Here is a 16,810-nt window from a genome sequence, read left to right on the forward strand (position 1 = left end):
ACTCTCTTTCAAATTGACATGAATGTATTTTGAATCAAACCTGGATCTTATAGGGAGTGAAAGGACCGCCAGGGAGACCAGGGCCTGCTGGAACACCAGGAAAACCCGCAAGTATCCCTTTTGACTGACACTTGGGAAAATACAGTATATTTATACATATTTATGTAAATATACATACATTGTTTGAGCATATATATATATATATTAATGTATATATATATATAATATAAAAGTAAACCATTTGTTGTATTACATTTGGAATATCTGACCAGGAGAGTTGTGTTGGTGATTGTTGTTTTCTAATTTTTTTTTCATCTTATCAGGGCCTGAGTGGATTGGACGGCTTACTGGGGGTTGAAGGCAACGAAGGCGATCCGGTGAGAAAATGTACCCTGTTGCAGTTTGTTCTCATTTTCAACCCTGTTACTCAATAAGTTCTCTCCTGTGCTCACCTCAAAGGGTGATACTGGTTTCAGGGGAGCTCCTGGGTCACCTGGCAAGCCTGGTAAGATGGTAAGTTCAATGAAGGCATGTTGCAACTGTGCAACATAATAAAGAGTGATTTGTAGATGCATTTTTAAGGTGTTACATACATACATTTGATATTCGAGGGAAAAACTGGGCCTCCTGGGATCAGTGGAAATATTGGAGCTGGAGGTTTCAAGGTACAATATAATGTCATTTTAATAATTCATACAGGTTTAATTGCATCCTACTGATAATGTATTGCATCCTGCAGGGTAAAACTGGACCAAATGGAAACCATGGACCTCCTGGACCTATTGGGCCAAAGGTTTTCAAGTTTGTTTGACAGCACAATATTGAAACACAGCAACATGCCTGTTGATGTGAACATCTGCATCATCTCTGTTGTTGAAACAGGGTATTCCAGGACTGAGAGGAGAGAAGGGTGAACCTGGAAGTCTTGGAACAAAGGTAAAAGTCAGACATACAGCGTCAACTATACCACACAGAAATTATAAAGGCATTATGTATAATTGTTTGAGCATCATTATCATCTTTGCATTATGTACAGGGTCTCCCAGGTGACACAGGGGCCCTGGGACCAGACGGGCCTCCAGGGATAAAGGTTGGTTTAAAGTATTTTTTGTTAAATATTTAAGCCGCATGTTCATCTCATTTTCTAACTTTTCTAACTTTCTTTTCATAGGGAAATCCTGGTTTGCAGGGACTAACAGGTCCCATAGGCCGTAAAGGAAAGCAGGTACTTGAGTTTTGCTTTACTTCTTGTATTATTACTGTATTTGGTATAGGAAGTTATTTATCAACAGTATGCTTTTCACAGGGGGACACTGGTCCTCATGGTCCACCAGGTCTATATGGCTTCCTTGGCACTCCTGTATGTGGTTTTTGATATTCTGCTGTGTAAAATCATTTACTGTAATATTTTTACTGTAATATTTTACTGAAGCAATCTTAACTGTCTATCATACAGGGCAAGCGTGGAACAAAGGTGACCAACCATAACATTTTTATTGCTTTTATTCATTTTGTGTCTTGATTGAACTGAATTAGTCACGATTTTTTTTATGTTTCTTTTAGCAAAAAAAACCTCATAGAATATACCACCTTTAATGTTTATTTAGATAGCATTTATGTCTATAGATTTATATATATTCACCTTTTGACTCTAAACGGAATGACTGTGTTTGGACCTTTACAGGGAATGAAAGGCTTCCAGGGCAAGAGAGGATCAAAAGGAGAAAAAGGAAAGCCTGGACCTCCAGTAAGACATTTTGCTCACACAGTACAATCAAACTGCTGAAAAGAAAACTTATTTGAGCTGAAAAACTAACTTCACTGTGACATACTAAGTTTTAACATGCATTTGAAACTTAACAACAAAGATGTTTGGTGTCCAGTGCCTTCAGCAAAATGCCCTTTAAGTTCAATTCTGTTCTCAGGGAAAACCAGGTGCTCCAGGAAAACACAGAGGGCAGTCAAGTCCAGATCAAAGACATGAGCTAAGGCCTAAAACCAGAACCAGTACAAAGTCTAAACTGAAAAATGTGCCAACATCCAGGCTCATCTTCCTGAAGCAAAAGGTTTGTATGATTTTTTTTTCTCACACGATGTCCATGATTGATTGACTGGTGTCATGATGAAATCCTCTGTAGAGGCCCAGGTCAGTGCAGAGGAGTTTTCCTCAAGGAGATGAGGAGGAGGAGTTGCTCAGTTTGCCCATGGGAACTAAGGATGATCCTGCCACCACCTGCCATGAGCTGGGACTCATACACCCAAAGCTGAATGATGGTGAGGGTCTGGAAAGGCTCATGACTTCCATCTGTCGTACAACAGCCACAGTTTCTTAGCTGTTCCTGCATGTGCTGCCACTGCACTCCTCTGTTGTTTAACTTATTTATCTTATCAATTACAGGTCTGTTATGTACATTTTTTGAAATTGAAGATAATGAGTGTGAGTGAGAAACTGAAGATAAGAATAACTATCGATACTGTCTGGACCTGATTTACACAGGCTCTTTATGTGCCAACATGTTCAGAATAACATTAAATGAACCTTAATAATTTCAGGATACTTTTACATGGACCCCAACCAAGGCTGCGTTTGTGATGCCCTGAAGGTGTTCTGTAACTTTACAGCAGGAGGAACAACCTGCATTGACCCTTTAAAGTCAAAGGTACACTCATTTTCACCTACCAGTGTTACCCTACATTTTTGTTTATTTTTAGGCTGACTGCTGTACATGGATAGATGGAAAACAAAAATGTTAAAAATGAATAAGTGAGTGCCTTGACTATAAAACAAATGCTGTGTAATGTAGATTAAACTCAGATGGGAACCAGAAATGCAGAAATCCACAGCTCTCCAGTGGTTTAGTCAGCAGCATGGTGGAAACAAGGTAAGACTAATTCATTTATGGACTGAATGGGGACCTTTTATTACGTCTGACAACACTGAGCTAGTTCCTCTGAAAATGAGTTCATTCTGTCTCCAATAGTTTGAGTATGCTGGCATGGATGTTGTCCAGCTGAGGTTTTTGCGATTACACAGCCATACGTCTTTCCAGCACATGACTGTCAGCTGGACAGGAAACCCCTCCAGTGCTGCTGCCACAGCTAATTCAACTAATATGATCTATGTGCTGGGAGACTCCGGCAAAGAAATCAGTTCGCACCTTATTGGACTTTCCAGAAAAGAATTTGAGGTGAGACTACATTTTATTATTGTCATAAAGATAGTTTATTAGCGGTTTTCTTTCATTTTTAGCACTTTAGCTCTCGCTCATTCTTTTTCAATGAAACAAATTGCATATTTTTTCCTGCATTTACGATGAATGTTCGTGACACCAGTGCAGTGGGGGAGTCAATTGATCAATATGGCATTTAGACTGTTAAAAGTTATATTAGGTTCCAGAAAAATATCTCCCAGTCAGCCATTAACCCTGACCCACTTTCTGCCTGATTATTTTGCAGGTGCACATGGTTGTGAGGGTTCAGGGGAGCACAGAGCTCCATCGAGGAGATATGGAGTTGCTACCTGTCAAAGATCTGGGTGTAGCAATGAGGGCGATAGTTCACCTCAACCCAGAGATCACGGTGGCCCTGGGACCCCTCTGCTTCTTGTGACCAGTGAGGAGTGAGTGTGAGTGTGTGTGTGTGTGTGTGTGTGTGTGAGTGAGTGAGTGATTTAATTAATTAAATATAAATACATATAATTTACTGTAAATATAATTTACAAAAAGCAACAATATGCTGTATGATATTTCACGTTAGTCATTTAGTAAGGATTGGTTTACTTAGAGTTGCACTGTATTTTATGTATATTTATTGAATTGACTGTTCATCATCATATGAATGCATTCTTTCTCTTAAATGTTTACGTGACACAGAAATGCTCTAATTAAATTGACCTTGAACTAAACTTTCCAGTGTATTTAGTGTGTCATCCTCCACACAGGGTAAGCACTATCAAGATGAGAGAGAACTTGTAAAAAGTTTAATTGACGTGGGCTATTTGTATTAACCCTCAGCCTATAGAGGATATGTAAATGTGGAACAGTGGTTTGCACTGTTGCCTCACAGCAAGAGAGTCCCGCAAAACCAAGGTATTGCCTTGTTTTCTTCTTTTTGATACCAGTGTGTCTTGGTACTTTTATGTCTCTCACACAACAGGAACAAGATCAGGTGTTGGTGATAAATAGCTTAATAAATTGAAAGGTGGACCAAAAAAAAAGTTTTTATTTGGGTGATAGTGACTTCTAATTATCCAGTAGAGTGTCTGATTGGGATGCACAAATATAATTATATTAACCTCACAAACTCAGAGCAGTCAAAGCTCTGGATGGATGAATAAAATGCTGATGACACATTTCCCTACTTGGATTAATAAAGTTACCTTAACCTTCTAATAATAATTCCTTTTCACTGGGTTCATTCAGCAGTGTGATTTTGTAAAGATTGTGTAGGTTAAGCTCTAATAAGTAAGTTCTCTGCAGGTAAATTAAGGAGCAATTAACTACTGATGACAGATAATGTGCTACCCCTTGTGCCTATTTTGAACATGTGCTTGAGAAAGGGGTTGTGTCACCCTGACACGTGTAAGAAAATGATCAACTTTGCCCACAACACGGCAATATATTTGATCATTGTGTTTTCAGGCCTAGGAAGCAAGCTCAAAATAAAGTGGGTCGTCATTAGGGCATTTTGAACGTTTACGGTCATTATGATTGTGCAACGGCCAAACCACATCACAAAGTGGCTTTCTTATGACAGTAAAACCCTGCAGCCATAGTGCTGAAATGCCCAGCGTCACAGGGTTGTTTTGAAAGAAACTATACAGAATCATGTATGAAATAATAACTGCTATTAAATGTAATTATTTATCATCTTTAGCCACATACATCACTATTCAAAAGACTGTTCTGCAGTATGCCTTCATTTGTAATAGATAATACTGTAGATAAAAGGGTTGTTATTTGTGTGTGAAAGAACTCACAAGACCATTTTTGATTTGTGATTCATCATGCTTTACTTAGAAGAGCCCTGTGTCTCATTCAGAACATATTTTCACTGTTTAATAAGTTTATCAAAAACTTATTTTTGAAAATGTGTTTTCCTTAACACTCATTATCATATCTTAGTTATGTGATAACCCTTTTGATACGTAATAAAAAAAAGCATACATACTGCCAGTCAGACTTAAAAAGTACAAATATTTGATGTATTTAGAATGTTATCATATTCAGCTGCAGAATGTCTTTCTTTATAAATTTGCAAAGTGTTTTTTTTTATTAATTTCAGGTCTGGTTACAGAGAACAGGAAAAGAGAAAATATCCAGTTTTCTGTGCAAAAATTACTTCAAAATTAGAAACAGTAACCACTTGTAACAACCAAGTTAGACAATCACTGGGATACAGCAGCAGAAGACCACACCAGGTGCCGCTGCTCCCACTTTCAGAGGTGTGTGTAACTGCATCACTATAATAATTATCTACATTTTTATAGTTTTTAAAAATGAAATGGTCACTTTGTGAAGTTGTGTGATCCTTCCTCCTCTCCTCTGTCATTGTATTTTAGTATAAAATGTGCAAATAAATATACCAAACAATAAGTAACATACATTTGACATACACTTGTGCAGTGTGCAGAAAAGGACACCCACAAAAGGAGGGACATAAATAAAAGAATACAATATTTTTTCTTATTTTCTTAAACAAGGACCTTGGTAGGCCTATATATAACTACATTCCCTCATGACAGTCAATAATTATTCTATACTGATAATGTACTGATATTGAAATGTTAACCAAGAGATCTAATGGCTGTATTATAGATTGAATCACTCAGAGAGGAAGTAAAATCAGTATTGTAATGTAACAAAGTACAAATACTTACTTCTGACTGTACTTATGTACAAAATCACATATCTGTACTTTACTTTGTTATTTATATTTCTGGCAACTTTTACTTTTACTTTACTCTACTACAGTCTCTCTATCTTTGTAACTCATTACCACCAAACAAAATCAGAAGAAGAAGAAGAGTTAGTAATGGTCTTATAGAGCTTTTCTAGCCTTGTTGAGCTGCTTTACACTACAGTTTTGCCATTCCCATTCTTCAACATGGGGTTAAGTGTCTTGCGCAAGGACACATATAGAGTAGCAGAGCTAGGAATTGAACCACAACTTTCCAGTTGAAAGACAACTTGCTACCGTGGCGCAATCCGAACTCCTCACTTCAGAAAATTACTTTTGATGTCAAAAAGTGACTTCAACTTCTACCAAAGTCATTTTCTGGTAAGATACTTTACAGAAGACTGTACAATCTATAATCAAGTCATTAGGTCTCTTTAATAATAATATTAGTACATGTAAGGTAATAGTAAATAATATGGTGTTATCACTGAGGATATGGAAATCACTGAGAAGAATTTTAATATTGTGTTGAGTTACCGTGACCAATGTTGTGGTCGCTCGTGACGTCGAAAGGAGGAGAGACTTTGGGCCAATCAGCAGCAGCTGTCGTGCCCATCTTCTTCGTCATCGTCGTCTCCTCAGTGTTTATACAATGGGGAAGGTGAGCAGCATCACAGGTCGTCGTCTCTGAAGGAGTTACACGTGTGAGTCTGGACTCTTTAACGTCGGAGGTCTGAAGAAGAAGAAGTAGAAGAAGAAGACGACAGCAGCAGCACTTGTCCACTGAAGTGAGTGAGTTTCTGTCCACCTGCTCTGTGGCGTCAACAGGCTAATTTGACTTAACACTTTCACCGTGTGTCAACAGCCGTGATAACCAACAGGCGGAAGCTTTCGTGTTAAACTTACATTATCAGGAAACAAACCACTCGGCTTCTTCGCGGTCTAACTGACCCATGTTTAATCCCTGTCTGTCTGTCACACTGACTCTTGATATTAGCTTGACGGAAGCTAAGTCAGCTGTTAGCCGTCTGTCTGCTGTCATGTGAAGCTGATTTGATTTGAACTAGGTTTGCGTTGTCTGTCAAAATCTTGAAACGTGCATTTGTCTGCTACGTAAGAACTGATCTTTTTTGTGTCCGTAAGACATAGCATCTTAACTTTCAGTTTGCTTATTTCATTTAACCTTTACTTTAGGAGGAAGCTCGAGATTAAAATCAGTACAAATGCAACTGGACAACTATGTTAACATCAACAAATAACATCAGGAGACAAGTATAATGATAATAACAATCTTTATTTATTATATTTATTTAATTGCTTAACAGTTCAGTTAAATATCAAGTGCTCAACAAGTAGTAGTAAGTAGTACAAGTAGTAAGACAAAAAAGACAAACCAAAACAGTTTGACTAAAAGGACACATTACAAATAAGTAAACATGAATGAATTAAATTATACATTCCCAAAAGCTTCAATTTAAAAACAAACAAACAGAAAACGACGTGACTGACTGTGTGGGATGTGATTAGTCTAAGATCGCTTTACAAAGATGATGGACAGCAGCAAGACTGTAATAATGAGGCAATCCTTTATCAGTTAATTAAATAAGCAGCATCATAAAAAAGACTTATATAATTCTACCTTTTTAAAAATAGTTCGAAGACATGAGTATTTTGATTTAGCACTGAAGGTCATTGCAGGAACAGAGTTGCTTTTCTGACAGTTTGGTAATGTGTCAGTGCCACTGTGGATTTCTTCACTATAAAAAATAATCTGTGTCTTCAGGATGGAGAGTGGGGATGACAGTGTCCTCAGGTCCCGCTGCAAGTCCACCCCCAAGAAGATCAGCTTCTCTGACCTGGATAGCTCTATAGATGGGGATAGTAGTCCTGGGGAACATCGGCAGGGAAGCGGAGACAACCACATCACCAGCAATGGTAAGAATCTCCACCTGGCAGCTTGGACAAGAAAGAAAACATTGACCCTCCTCTTCTACTAATTTGTCTTTGGTGTCTTACCGCAGTTGGCTTCCGATATGTTGCATTACTGCCTCCCTCTTCTTCAGGACATTGACCTTTTACTACTGTGAAATCTGGGCTGTGCAATGTTGACTCAAGAACTCCCTCCCTTTTTTTAATTTCCCTACATTTTCCTGCGTATCTTGTTGCGCAACAACTCATGACATGTGATCGTGTCTTCCTCTTTTTACCTCCACCAAGTAAATGTTATGGCCCAAGAAATAAAGTGTTAGGTTTTACTGTGTACTGTGAAAATGCTTGTTGTCTTCTCTTTGCAAACTGAACTTGAAGCTTTAAGATTTGGGATTTGACTGGTGCCGTGGCAGTTTTTTCAGCTTCACAGACTACACCTGCAACAAGGCTCCTATTGGATGATACCAATTGTCAGTCACATTGGTGTCCACATTATGTGCAGTGCTTTTATTGTCTATTTCGCCTCTATATATGAACAAAAACAACAACATTGACATCATGTGCTATTGGAGAAGAGCTGGAACCAGTGATTAAGACCATTACTTCATCAGGAAAATGTTTTACTGACATCATGTGAGAATGTACTCCTGTAAAAATGGATAGGAGACATTTAATTACAGTGAGTCTCACACAGGCATTTTTGTATTGTCCTGTTTGTTGACATCTTGTTTTAGATGGATGATGAATAGCCACTGCTGCTTTGTCATTGTTTGAGCTGTTATCCTCCATCCAGTAACTGAACAAACTTGTTCATCATCAGACAGCTATTACGGCTGACAGCCAATAATAGCCTTGATCATAATAAGCATTCACATTTACTTAGCTTGTGAGTCACTAGATTATACTTTACTCACAGTGTTATTCATAGGTGTGTCTTCTTTTGGATTTTGCAACAATGTCAACTGTCATCTGATGTAAGCTGACTTCTATACACAGTAACACTTTGACAAAAGAATGACTAAATAAAAAAATACTATCTTAAAATATAGTCTTGGTTATGATTCCATGGATATCATTCTGTGTGACATGTCTTTTATGAAAATATTTTACCAGTGTTAATTACTGTTTGCATTTACCGGTCAAAGTTCTGTTAAGACAAATAAACCTAGCAACTCAGTTGGCTCTTTTGTTAATTTGGGTGTAAATATACAAAGCAATGTTGTGTAGAAAAGAATAGAATTCAGTGTATAAAAACAACAACATTTGTTTGGTGATGAGGATGGGATTGTGACATCCTGACGATATTCTATGTTCTCTTTCAAATTTCAGGCAAGATTGAAGTGGAACATGTGATCAGCAGAAAGCTACAGCTGAAACGAAAAGCAGAGGTGAGTAAGTGAGTTTGATTTTTCTAAAGGTCCAGTGTGTATTTATTTTCATTTGCGAACAAATGAACACAAAATAACTACATAAAATGTTTTTATATAGGTGAACAAACCTGATTGAATGAATTGTTGTTTATTATTATCACAGAATGTAAATTTATATTTATATCAGGAGCCAGATCAGCTCTAATGGGGCAGCCATTTTGGACCACCATGTTGTTATATTAGCCCACAATGGACAAACTACATATCATTTGAGTTTTCATGCTAACTGAATGCTACATAGTTTCTCACACTCCAAAGAGAAGGGAAGGGTGAGGGCTGCAACATGCAACTTCACCAGTAAATGTTTTCTTTAAGTTGTAGAAATCTTGGGATTACTCGCTTCGTAAATTGTTACTTTGTATGCTTTTTGATTTTGAAACAAAGACATATATGTTCTTGAACTCATCATGAGTGTTACAAAGTTCTGTTCCAGTGGAGGTGTGAGTCAAATGATACTGCGCTGTGTGTTGGCTTCCTGTAGCCTCTATCCTATACTCACATATCCACATAGCTGAACCAGTGGCTTGGTTTTTTTCCACTGGAAGAAGTTGGGGGGGGTTTATGCTTTATTTTCTTCATGTAGTGGTTGGTGGCTGCTTTTGAAGGTGATACTGGAGAGCCCATAGCACATTAGCACCTGATTCTACCTGTAACAATTTCCTTTCCAGTGGAAATGGGTGATGTTCATGTGCACACAAGCAGATCCATTTCATCATTTAAACTGATGACAACTGCCTGAGTATATTTATCAGTGGGTTGCCTAAGGACAGATGACGATAATGTATTTTTCTTGTTAATTGTGTCGATTTAATTGCGTCAGTGAATCCTCAGAACATTAAACCAAATTTGCCCATTCAGAAATGACATTGTTATTGTCACAGAAATGCTATATGAATCATTTTTTGTGTTTGTTATTGTTACTCAGTTCCTGAAGAGTGATCTGATGCATCAGTTTAACAGTCAGGTCAATGACTTTGTGGACAGTCTTATTGAAGAGTCGGCCAGCCTGGAGCCAGCACCAGTTCCTGCCGTCTTCTCACCCCCACTGTTAGACAAGGAAAAGAGCAAACTCAGGTATTACTTGTCTACAGTGTTGCTCCAAGATGCTTCAAGTAGGGTGCATGTGGGATAACAGCGCATGTGCTCTTCTTGCTACAAAAAACATAATTTGATAGTCACTAATTTCAGTTCAATTTTCCTCTAGGAATTTTCGACCTCCTCATGGCCAGGGAAAACAGTTTGTCAGCCGCAGGTCCCTTCTAGAGTAAGCTCACGCTTTGATGTTACACTCTTATAAATAATGCTCCCACACGGTTGGTGTAATATGCATTTGTGAATACAGTGTGCAGTTTTAGTGATGCTTGCAGATTTTGTTTGTGCAGATGTAAATGTGTAAATACACTTTTTCTGTCATCGTTTCTGCAGTGAGCTGTTTGAGGTGAACCACATCAGGACCATCTACCACATGTTTATTGCCGTCCTCATTCTCTTTATCTTCAGTACACTTGTGGTAGATTTCATTGATGAAGGCAGGTAATATAAGACTGCTTCCCATTAAGCTTTTTAATTTTTGTCCTTGTTTGTGAATGAGTTAACTAAAATGTTCAGTTTTCTTTTTCCTCCATTTTATTTTAATTCCACATGTTTCTTTCTCTTTGAGGCAGATGACTGCCCACTCACTTTGGTTGTGTTCAAAGTGTCTTCCCTTTTAAAGGGCATTTTCCTCTCATTGTGGGAACTGTTGAGTTTATCTTTCTGCTTTAAGGTTTCCATCTTAGTATAAAGTGTCTCGTAATAATGGATCAACAAATTGAACAGGGTTAAGATAACCTCATAAGCCTGTATGTGTCTCATGTCTTGTTTTTCTACTTTTCCTCAGACTGGTTTTGGACTTTGACCTACTGGTCTATGCATTTGGACAGTTCCCTCTAGTGGTGTGCACATGGATCTGCATGTTCCTGACTGTGTTGGTGGTTCCCTACACCCTGTTCCACCTGTGGTCACAGACCCAGTCTGGGTCTCACCCCAGGTGGTACACTTTGCTGTTTGGATCATTATTTCTGCTCTACCAAGCTCTAGGTCTGGGTTTCCTTCCCACATATGTGGTGGTGACCAACAGTATGCCTCCTGCATCCTGCTTCATCATCATCCTGGAACAGGTAGGATGACTAGAGTGGCTGCATTTAGTGAGATCAGTGTCACAGTTAGAGTGCTGTATTATGCCATTCTACTTGCTTTAGATAAACACTTCAATTATAATTTGAAATGTCCTATTTTCTCACCCCCTTGAATTGAACCTGTGTTAAAACTATTGCTTTTGCTGTATTCTTTACTTATCTAATTCCAGGTGCGTCTTATGATGAAAGTACACTCCTTTGTCAGGGAGACTGTACCTAGAGTTTTGACCTGGGCTAAAGAGAAAAAGAGTATGTAATTTCCCCCCTTCAACCAGATTTGCTTTTATTTTTCTCTGTTTAACCACATACAACCTTTATATTCATATATTTCTCACAGCTACTACTTCTTCTCTCGGGTTCTTTCTTTAGGGGTTGCCACAGGGGATCATCTGGCTCCATTTTTGTCTTATGCCATGTGTCCTCTTCTGTTACACCAACTGTCCTCATGTCCTCCTCAACTATATCCATGAACCTTCTCTGTGGTCTTCCTCTTGTCCTCCTGCCCAGCAGCTCCATCTTCAACATTCTTTGTCCAGTATAATCACTGTCACTCCTCTGCACGTGACTAAACCATCTCAACCTAGCCTCTCTTACTTTATTTCCAAACTGTTCAACCTGAGCTGTCCTTCGAATATGCTCATCTTTAATCTTATCCACCCTGGTCACTCCCAACGAGAATCTTAGCGTCTTCAGCTCTGCTTCCTTCATCGCCTGTCTTTAAGACATTACCACTACATACATCATAGTAGGTCTCACTACAGTCTTGTAGACTGCACAGCTACTATGCTCCTTATTCCTAATGTCCCTGTGTTGATGAGCAGTCTCTTCTCTCCTGTACAGGCCCCAGCCCAGTGGTCCCTCAGGTTTCTCAGTATATCTACTTTCTGTTTGCACCAACACTCATCTACAGAGACAAGTACCCACGGTAAACCAACATTTGCTTTATCCGACTTTTGGTATTTTGGACATCCTTTTGAGACCTGAGCGAGTACGTGTTGTTTGCATAAAAGGTGATCAATCCTTGTTTCTCATGCAACCCAGGAACCCAGTGATCAGATGGGGATATGTGGCCACAAAATTACTTCAGGTACCAACTATTTTACAGTTACACCCGGCCTTGCTTAAGGTTTGAAGAAAACAGTACTAGCTCATTTTTCTTTTTTCTATTCCAACCATTTCCACCCTTCAGGTACTAGGCTGTCTGTTTTATGCCTACTACGTGTTTGTGCGGCTGTGCATCCCCCAGTTTCGCAGTGTCAGTTTACAGCTGTTTGACCTGAAGGCCATGGTCCTCTGTGTCTTTAACTCAATCCTGCCAGGTAAGATCAGCCCCCCTTTATATTTTCATCTCGGGACATGAGAGTACTATAATATTGGCCACATTTGTGTTACATGTTTCTTTCTGCAGGTGTATTGGTTCTCTTCCTGGGATTTTTTGCCTTCCTTCACTGTTGGCTCAATGCATTTGCTGAGATGCTTTGTTTTGCTGATAGGATGTTTTACAAGGTAAAATTCAAACTTATTTGTATTACATTTAATGTATTTAAAGTGTGTTGTAGTTTTTATTTGACTAAATTCTATTTAAATACAATTCACAGGATTGGTGGAATTCAACCTCTTTTGCCAATTACTATCGCACCTGGAATGTAGTTGTTCATGACTGGCTGTACTACTATGTGTACCGGGACTTCCTGTGGGTGAGCATTTCCACTCCTGACTCGGTCCAGTCTTAACTACCATGTTAGATGCATATTTATTATGTTTATTGTAATTTAAGCATAGACATTCATCAGGGCTCAAGGATAAACTGATAAGAATTGAATGGTCTAGGTTTACAAAATATGTTTTGGACACATGTGACACTGGATGACACTTATCTAATACCTCTGACTACTGTGATATTGTAAGGTTTTATAAAGAGTTTTTCATTGTTAAACACTGTAACCTGTCATTGTCTAATAAACTTGTTTCTCATTTAACATGCATAGATAAGTATCTGGCTCTAATATTCTGACTCGTCATCTCTCTCTGCTCTTGTCATTCCAGGTGTCTCAAAAGCGTTTCAGAGCGGCAGCCATGCTGTTTGTGTTTACAATATCTGCGGTGGTCCACGAGTACATTCTTGCCATCTGCTTTGGCTTTTTCTATCCTGTGCTCTTCTGCCTTTTTATGTGCTTTGGAAGTAAGAGAAAACAAAACACGACTTAATATAATCACAATTGATTGCTTTAAAAGATCCAGTGTGTAACATTTAGGGGGCTAGTTACAGAAATGAAGTTTGCTACCCATAAAAAGTATGTTTGTAGAAGTGTATAATCACTTTAAACTACAAATCATTTGGTTTTCATTGCCTCAGAATAAGCATTTTAAATGTAATTTAGGGCAAGAGGCTTGTTTTACAGAGGTCACCATCTTGCACCACCGTGTTTCTGCAACAGCCAGGGCAGACGTGTGTTTTGCATGTTGAAGTGGAAGCTCACCATGCAAACAACAAGGAATGGCTCTGCCCACATAAATACAATGCATTGTCCAACAAAAAAGGAGGAGGAAAATGCAGAGGACAGTGTGGGCGAGTGGAAGAATAGAGCGAATTCTTAAAGTATATTTACATCTTTTCTGGTATGTGAAAGGAGTCATTTGCTTTTCGCAAAGCAGGTCCCAACATTAGATGTCACCAATTATTACACACTGGACTTTTTAAAAGAGCCTCAAACGCATACTGAAGTGATCTGAAATAATTCTGTCATTTTAATTTGAATCCAAGCATTGTTGAATTTAACAGCATTGCTGTCTTATCTCTCTCAAGTTTAGAAACTCACAGACTCACAGGTTATTTTATTTTATTTTTTTCCACCCTCATCTTTTGCTTATCCTCTCACAGTGATGTTCAACTTCATTCTGCACGACCAAAGGAAAGGCCCCATCTGGAACATAATCATGTGGACATCACTCTTCTTGGGTCAGGGTGTTATTATCTGCCTGTACTCCCATGAGTGGTATGCCCAGCTCTACTGCCCCTTGAAAGAGGTATAATAGCACCCTCAGCATTGCCTTGTCAAATTTGTTGATTTGTTGTCCCTGAAAGATGTGATGTTTTTTCTTTTTTGTTGGATACAGAGTCATAGAGTCTGGAATGTAGTTGTGTTTTTATTTATGTGTCTCAAGTGGAGACATAACTTCAGTGTTTTTATTTCAGCCTTCATTCTTGGAGTTACTGAAGCCTCGCTCCTGGACCTGTCAGCAAGGCTTGATGGGGGACATTGGGAGGCCATGACCTGTGTTTGGACGACTGCTGAAGAGTATCGCTCATCATCCTTATTCTTACTGTAATAACCTTTGGGTGTGTAAATATTTTTGTTTATCCTCTGCACTAAGTTTATGAAGTACGTGCGATTGCAGTTTAGAGGACCTGTACGTTTCTCCCAAAATGTTCCTTTACTCTCACGGCTAATTCACAATGATGCCTTACTCATAAATTTTATTTTCAAAGGCAACCCCACAACAAAATTACACATTCACATAAAACACAAATGTGAACTCTTATTTTATGTACTATTTATTTTTCATATGTTTTCCAGTTACTTTTGCCTTGATCAACTGTGAATTCAGTCCCTGTGCCAACACAATGGTGATCATAATGACAAAGCAGCTAAATACAAATCCTATTCATATATGCAGTAATCAATGATATTTAGCCAAGTTTGTAACTGCCACTCTCTTGTAATATACATTTGTTATGCTGCTTTGAAAAAATCTTTGGTGTCATTTATATTCATTACCCCAAATATTTATTTTGAAAAACAGCCGCTGTATGAGTTATGTATTTTAATTTACTGTTAACTTCTCTTAAAAGGACATAGTTGGCAATTATTCAATAGTAAATGTAATGCTATAGTTCAGCCATTCTATGATTCAGACACAATAGTTTTACACCTCAAATTGTGTATTTTCCAAATCCTACATTTAGTTTTTACTTTTTTGTTACAAGCACACAGGTCAGGGGTGTGGTGCTCTGTGCCATAAGACAAAATGTCAAACAAAAAGATGACAATGTAGAGTTAAAATATTTTGTGACTACTGAATGTATTTGTGAATATTGAGTTGGACTGGCTTGAATGTGCACCGAGAGTCACGTTTCTTGTAAACTTAAATCAAGTGATATTTTGTTAAAGGCCACTGTTGTGTGAATAATGTACTGTGATTTCAAATGCAATGTGAAATCACTATGTAAAAATGTTTGCAGCTGGCTGCTAGAATATTTTAACACTGATGACACCAAGGACTGAAATTTGCTTTGTCAAATACTCAGTATCTTAAATAAGACATGCTCAGTGACATCTTGTACATTTGTATTATTTGAAAGAAATTCCAAACCAATTATTTCACAGTTGATGTTGCCAATTCAGACATGTGGTAACTGGGAGACTGTATTTATTCTTATGGATAATGAGACTATTATCTCAAAGTAAAAGTGTGGAAACTCAGAACTAAACACTACATGGCCACAAGATGGCACTGTATTAAAGGGTTTTGATTTCTTCTGCACATGATGGCAAAAGACAGAGACTTCTTAATGTCTTTTTCAAAATGAAGGTACCAACAACTATTTTTATATCTGTAAATATGTCACAAATATTATATTATAACAATATTAATAGCAGTAAAGGGAGCCAGGGTGCAGAGACACTGCTTATTTTGATTATTTATTTTGTGAGCGGAGCTTTGTCTGATTTACCTTGATAATTGTTGAGGGTTTTTTTGTTTTGTTTTTTTGGGGTTTGGGCTTTTTTTATGCCATGAATTGTGGCATGTGGCAATTTGTGTTTCCGTATGTTCTATTTTTGGTTGGCAAACAAATGTCTGATACATTCCACCTCAAAGTCACATCACATTATGAGAACTGTGGAGAAATAAACAAATGGACTTATATAGCAAAGTTTTGCCTAGTCATCTTTTATAAATGTGGTTAAATACTATTTAGAGTGATTCATCTGACAAATGGAAAAACATTGAAATGGACCGTCATGTGGAAGATAAACTGGTAGACAATGAATGAATGAAATCGATTTGCACAATTTTAATGCATACACTGATGAAACCCAAAAGGTTTTCACATTGCATTAAAATAAAACACATTTACATTATACTGTTTATAATGTACACATATTGTAATATTGTTTACAGTATTGCAATATTTAATTATTCAATATTTTGCCTAAACCTTTCCTATTAATCTTGTATCATATTTTGCAGCTATCATTTGTGTCGTGTACGTTTTTTAAATGTATCCTATAAGTGATATACACATGCCTTATTATCTGTTACATAATCTTTGTGATTTTATTTATTAGTGTTTATCATGCGCATATAGATTGT

General features: G+C 37.8%; 2 protein-coding genes across 3 annotated transcripts; both read left to right on the forward strand.

Annotated features, from left to right (window-relative positions):
* The first annotated feature begins 60 nt into the window (after positions 1-60).
* LOC122781037 (collagen alpha-2(XI) chain-like) lies at positions 61-3,660 on the forward strand. Its single transcript, XM_044044531.1, has 17 exons — positions 61-111; positions 324-377; positions 460-513; positions 612-665; positions 740-793; positions 883-936; positions 1,037-1,090; positions 1,172-1,225; positions 1,307-1,360; positions 1,457-1,474; positions 1,685-1,747; positions 1,926-2,066; positions 2,139-2,274; positions 2,554-2,660; positions 2,805-2,882; positions 2,982-3,188; positions 3,457-3,660. The coding sequence occupies exons 3-17, from the start codon at positions 511-513 to the stop codon at positions 3,607-3,609; spliced, it is 1,230 nt and encodes a 409-aa protein (XP_043900466.1). The 5' UTR covers positions 61-111; positions 324-377; positions 460-510; the 3' UTR covers positions 3,610-3,660.
* A 2,654-nt stretch (positions 3,661-6,314) lies between these two features.
* Positions 6,315-16,370, forward strand: soat1 (sterol O-acyltransferase 1). Of its 2 annotated transcripts, none has more exons than XM_044044884.1 (16): positions 6,315-6,690; positions 7,682-7,833; positions 9,157-9,215; positions 10,183-10,331; positions 10,462-10,521; positions 10,683-10,790; positions 11,137-11,416; positions 11,605-11,683; positions 12,275-12,359; positions 12,476-12,521; positions 12,624-12,753; positions 12,843-12,940; positions 13,033-13,131; positions 13,481-13,616; positions 14,316-14,461; positions 14,631-16,370. In XM_044044884.1, exons 2-16 carry the CDS (start codon positions 7,683-7,685, stop codon positions 14,706-14,708), a joined length of 1,704 nt encoding a protein of 567 aa, XP_043900819.1. In that variant the 5' UTR covers positions 6,315-6,690; position 7,682; the 3' UTR covers positions 14,709-16,370. The 2 variants fall into 2 exon arrangements, with proteins under 2 accessions (XP_043900819.1, XP_043900818.1); XM_044044883.1 differs by having other exon boundaries at positions 6,315-6,686.
* The last annotated feature ends 440 nt before the right edge of the window (positions 16,371-16,810 follow it).

Source organism: Solea senegalensis, linkage group LG14, assembly GCF_019176455.1.
Source record: "Solea senegalensis isolate Sse05_10M linkage group LG14, IFAPA_SoseM_1, whole genome shotgun sequence".
Classification (NCBI taxonomy): domain Eukaryota; kingdom Metazoa; phylum Chordata; class Actinopteri; order Pleuronectiformes; family Soleidae; genus Solea; species Solea senegalensis.

Coding starts and splice junctions, on each gene's coding strand:
- LOC122781037 (XM_044044531.1), top strand. Junction 2,067..2,138: donor TCATCTTCCTGAAGCAAAAG/GTTTGTATGATT, acceptor AATCCTCTGTAG/AGGCCCAGGTCAGTGCAGAG. Junction 2,661..2,804: donor TTGACCCTTTAAAGTCAAAG/GTACACTCATTT, acceptor TGTGTAATGTAG/ATTAAACTCAGATGGGAACC.
- soat1 (XM_044044884.1), top strand. CDS start 7,683: ATGGAGAGTGGGGATGACAGTGTCCTCAGGTCCCGCTGCAAGTCCACC. Junction 11,417..11,604: donor TCATCATCATCCTGGAACAG/GTAGGATGACTA, acceptor ATCTAATTCCAG/GTGCGTCTTATGATGAAAGT. Junction 14,462..14,630: donor TCTACTGCCCCTTGAAAGAG/GTATAATAGCAC, acceptor TTTTTATTTCAG/CCTTCATTCTTGGAGTTACT.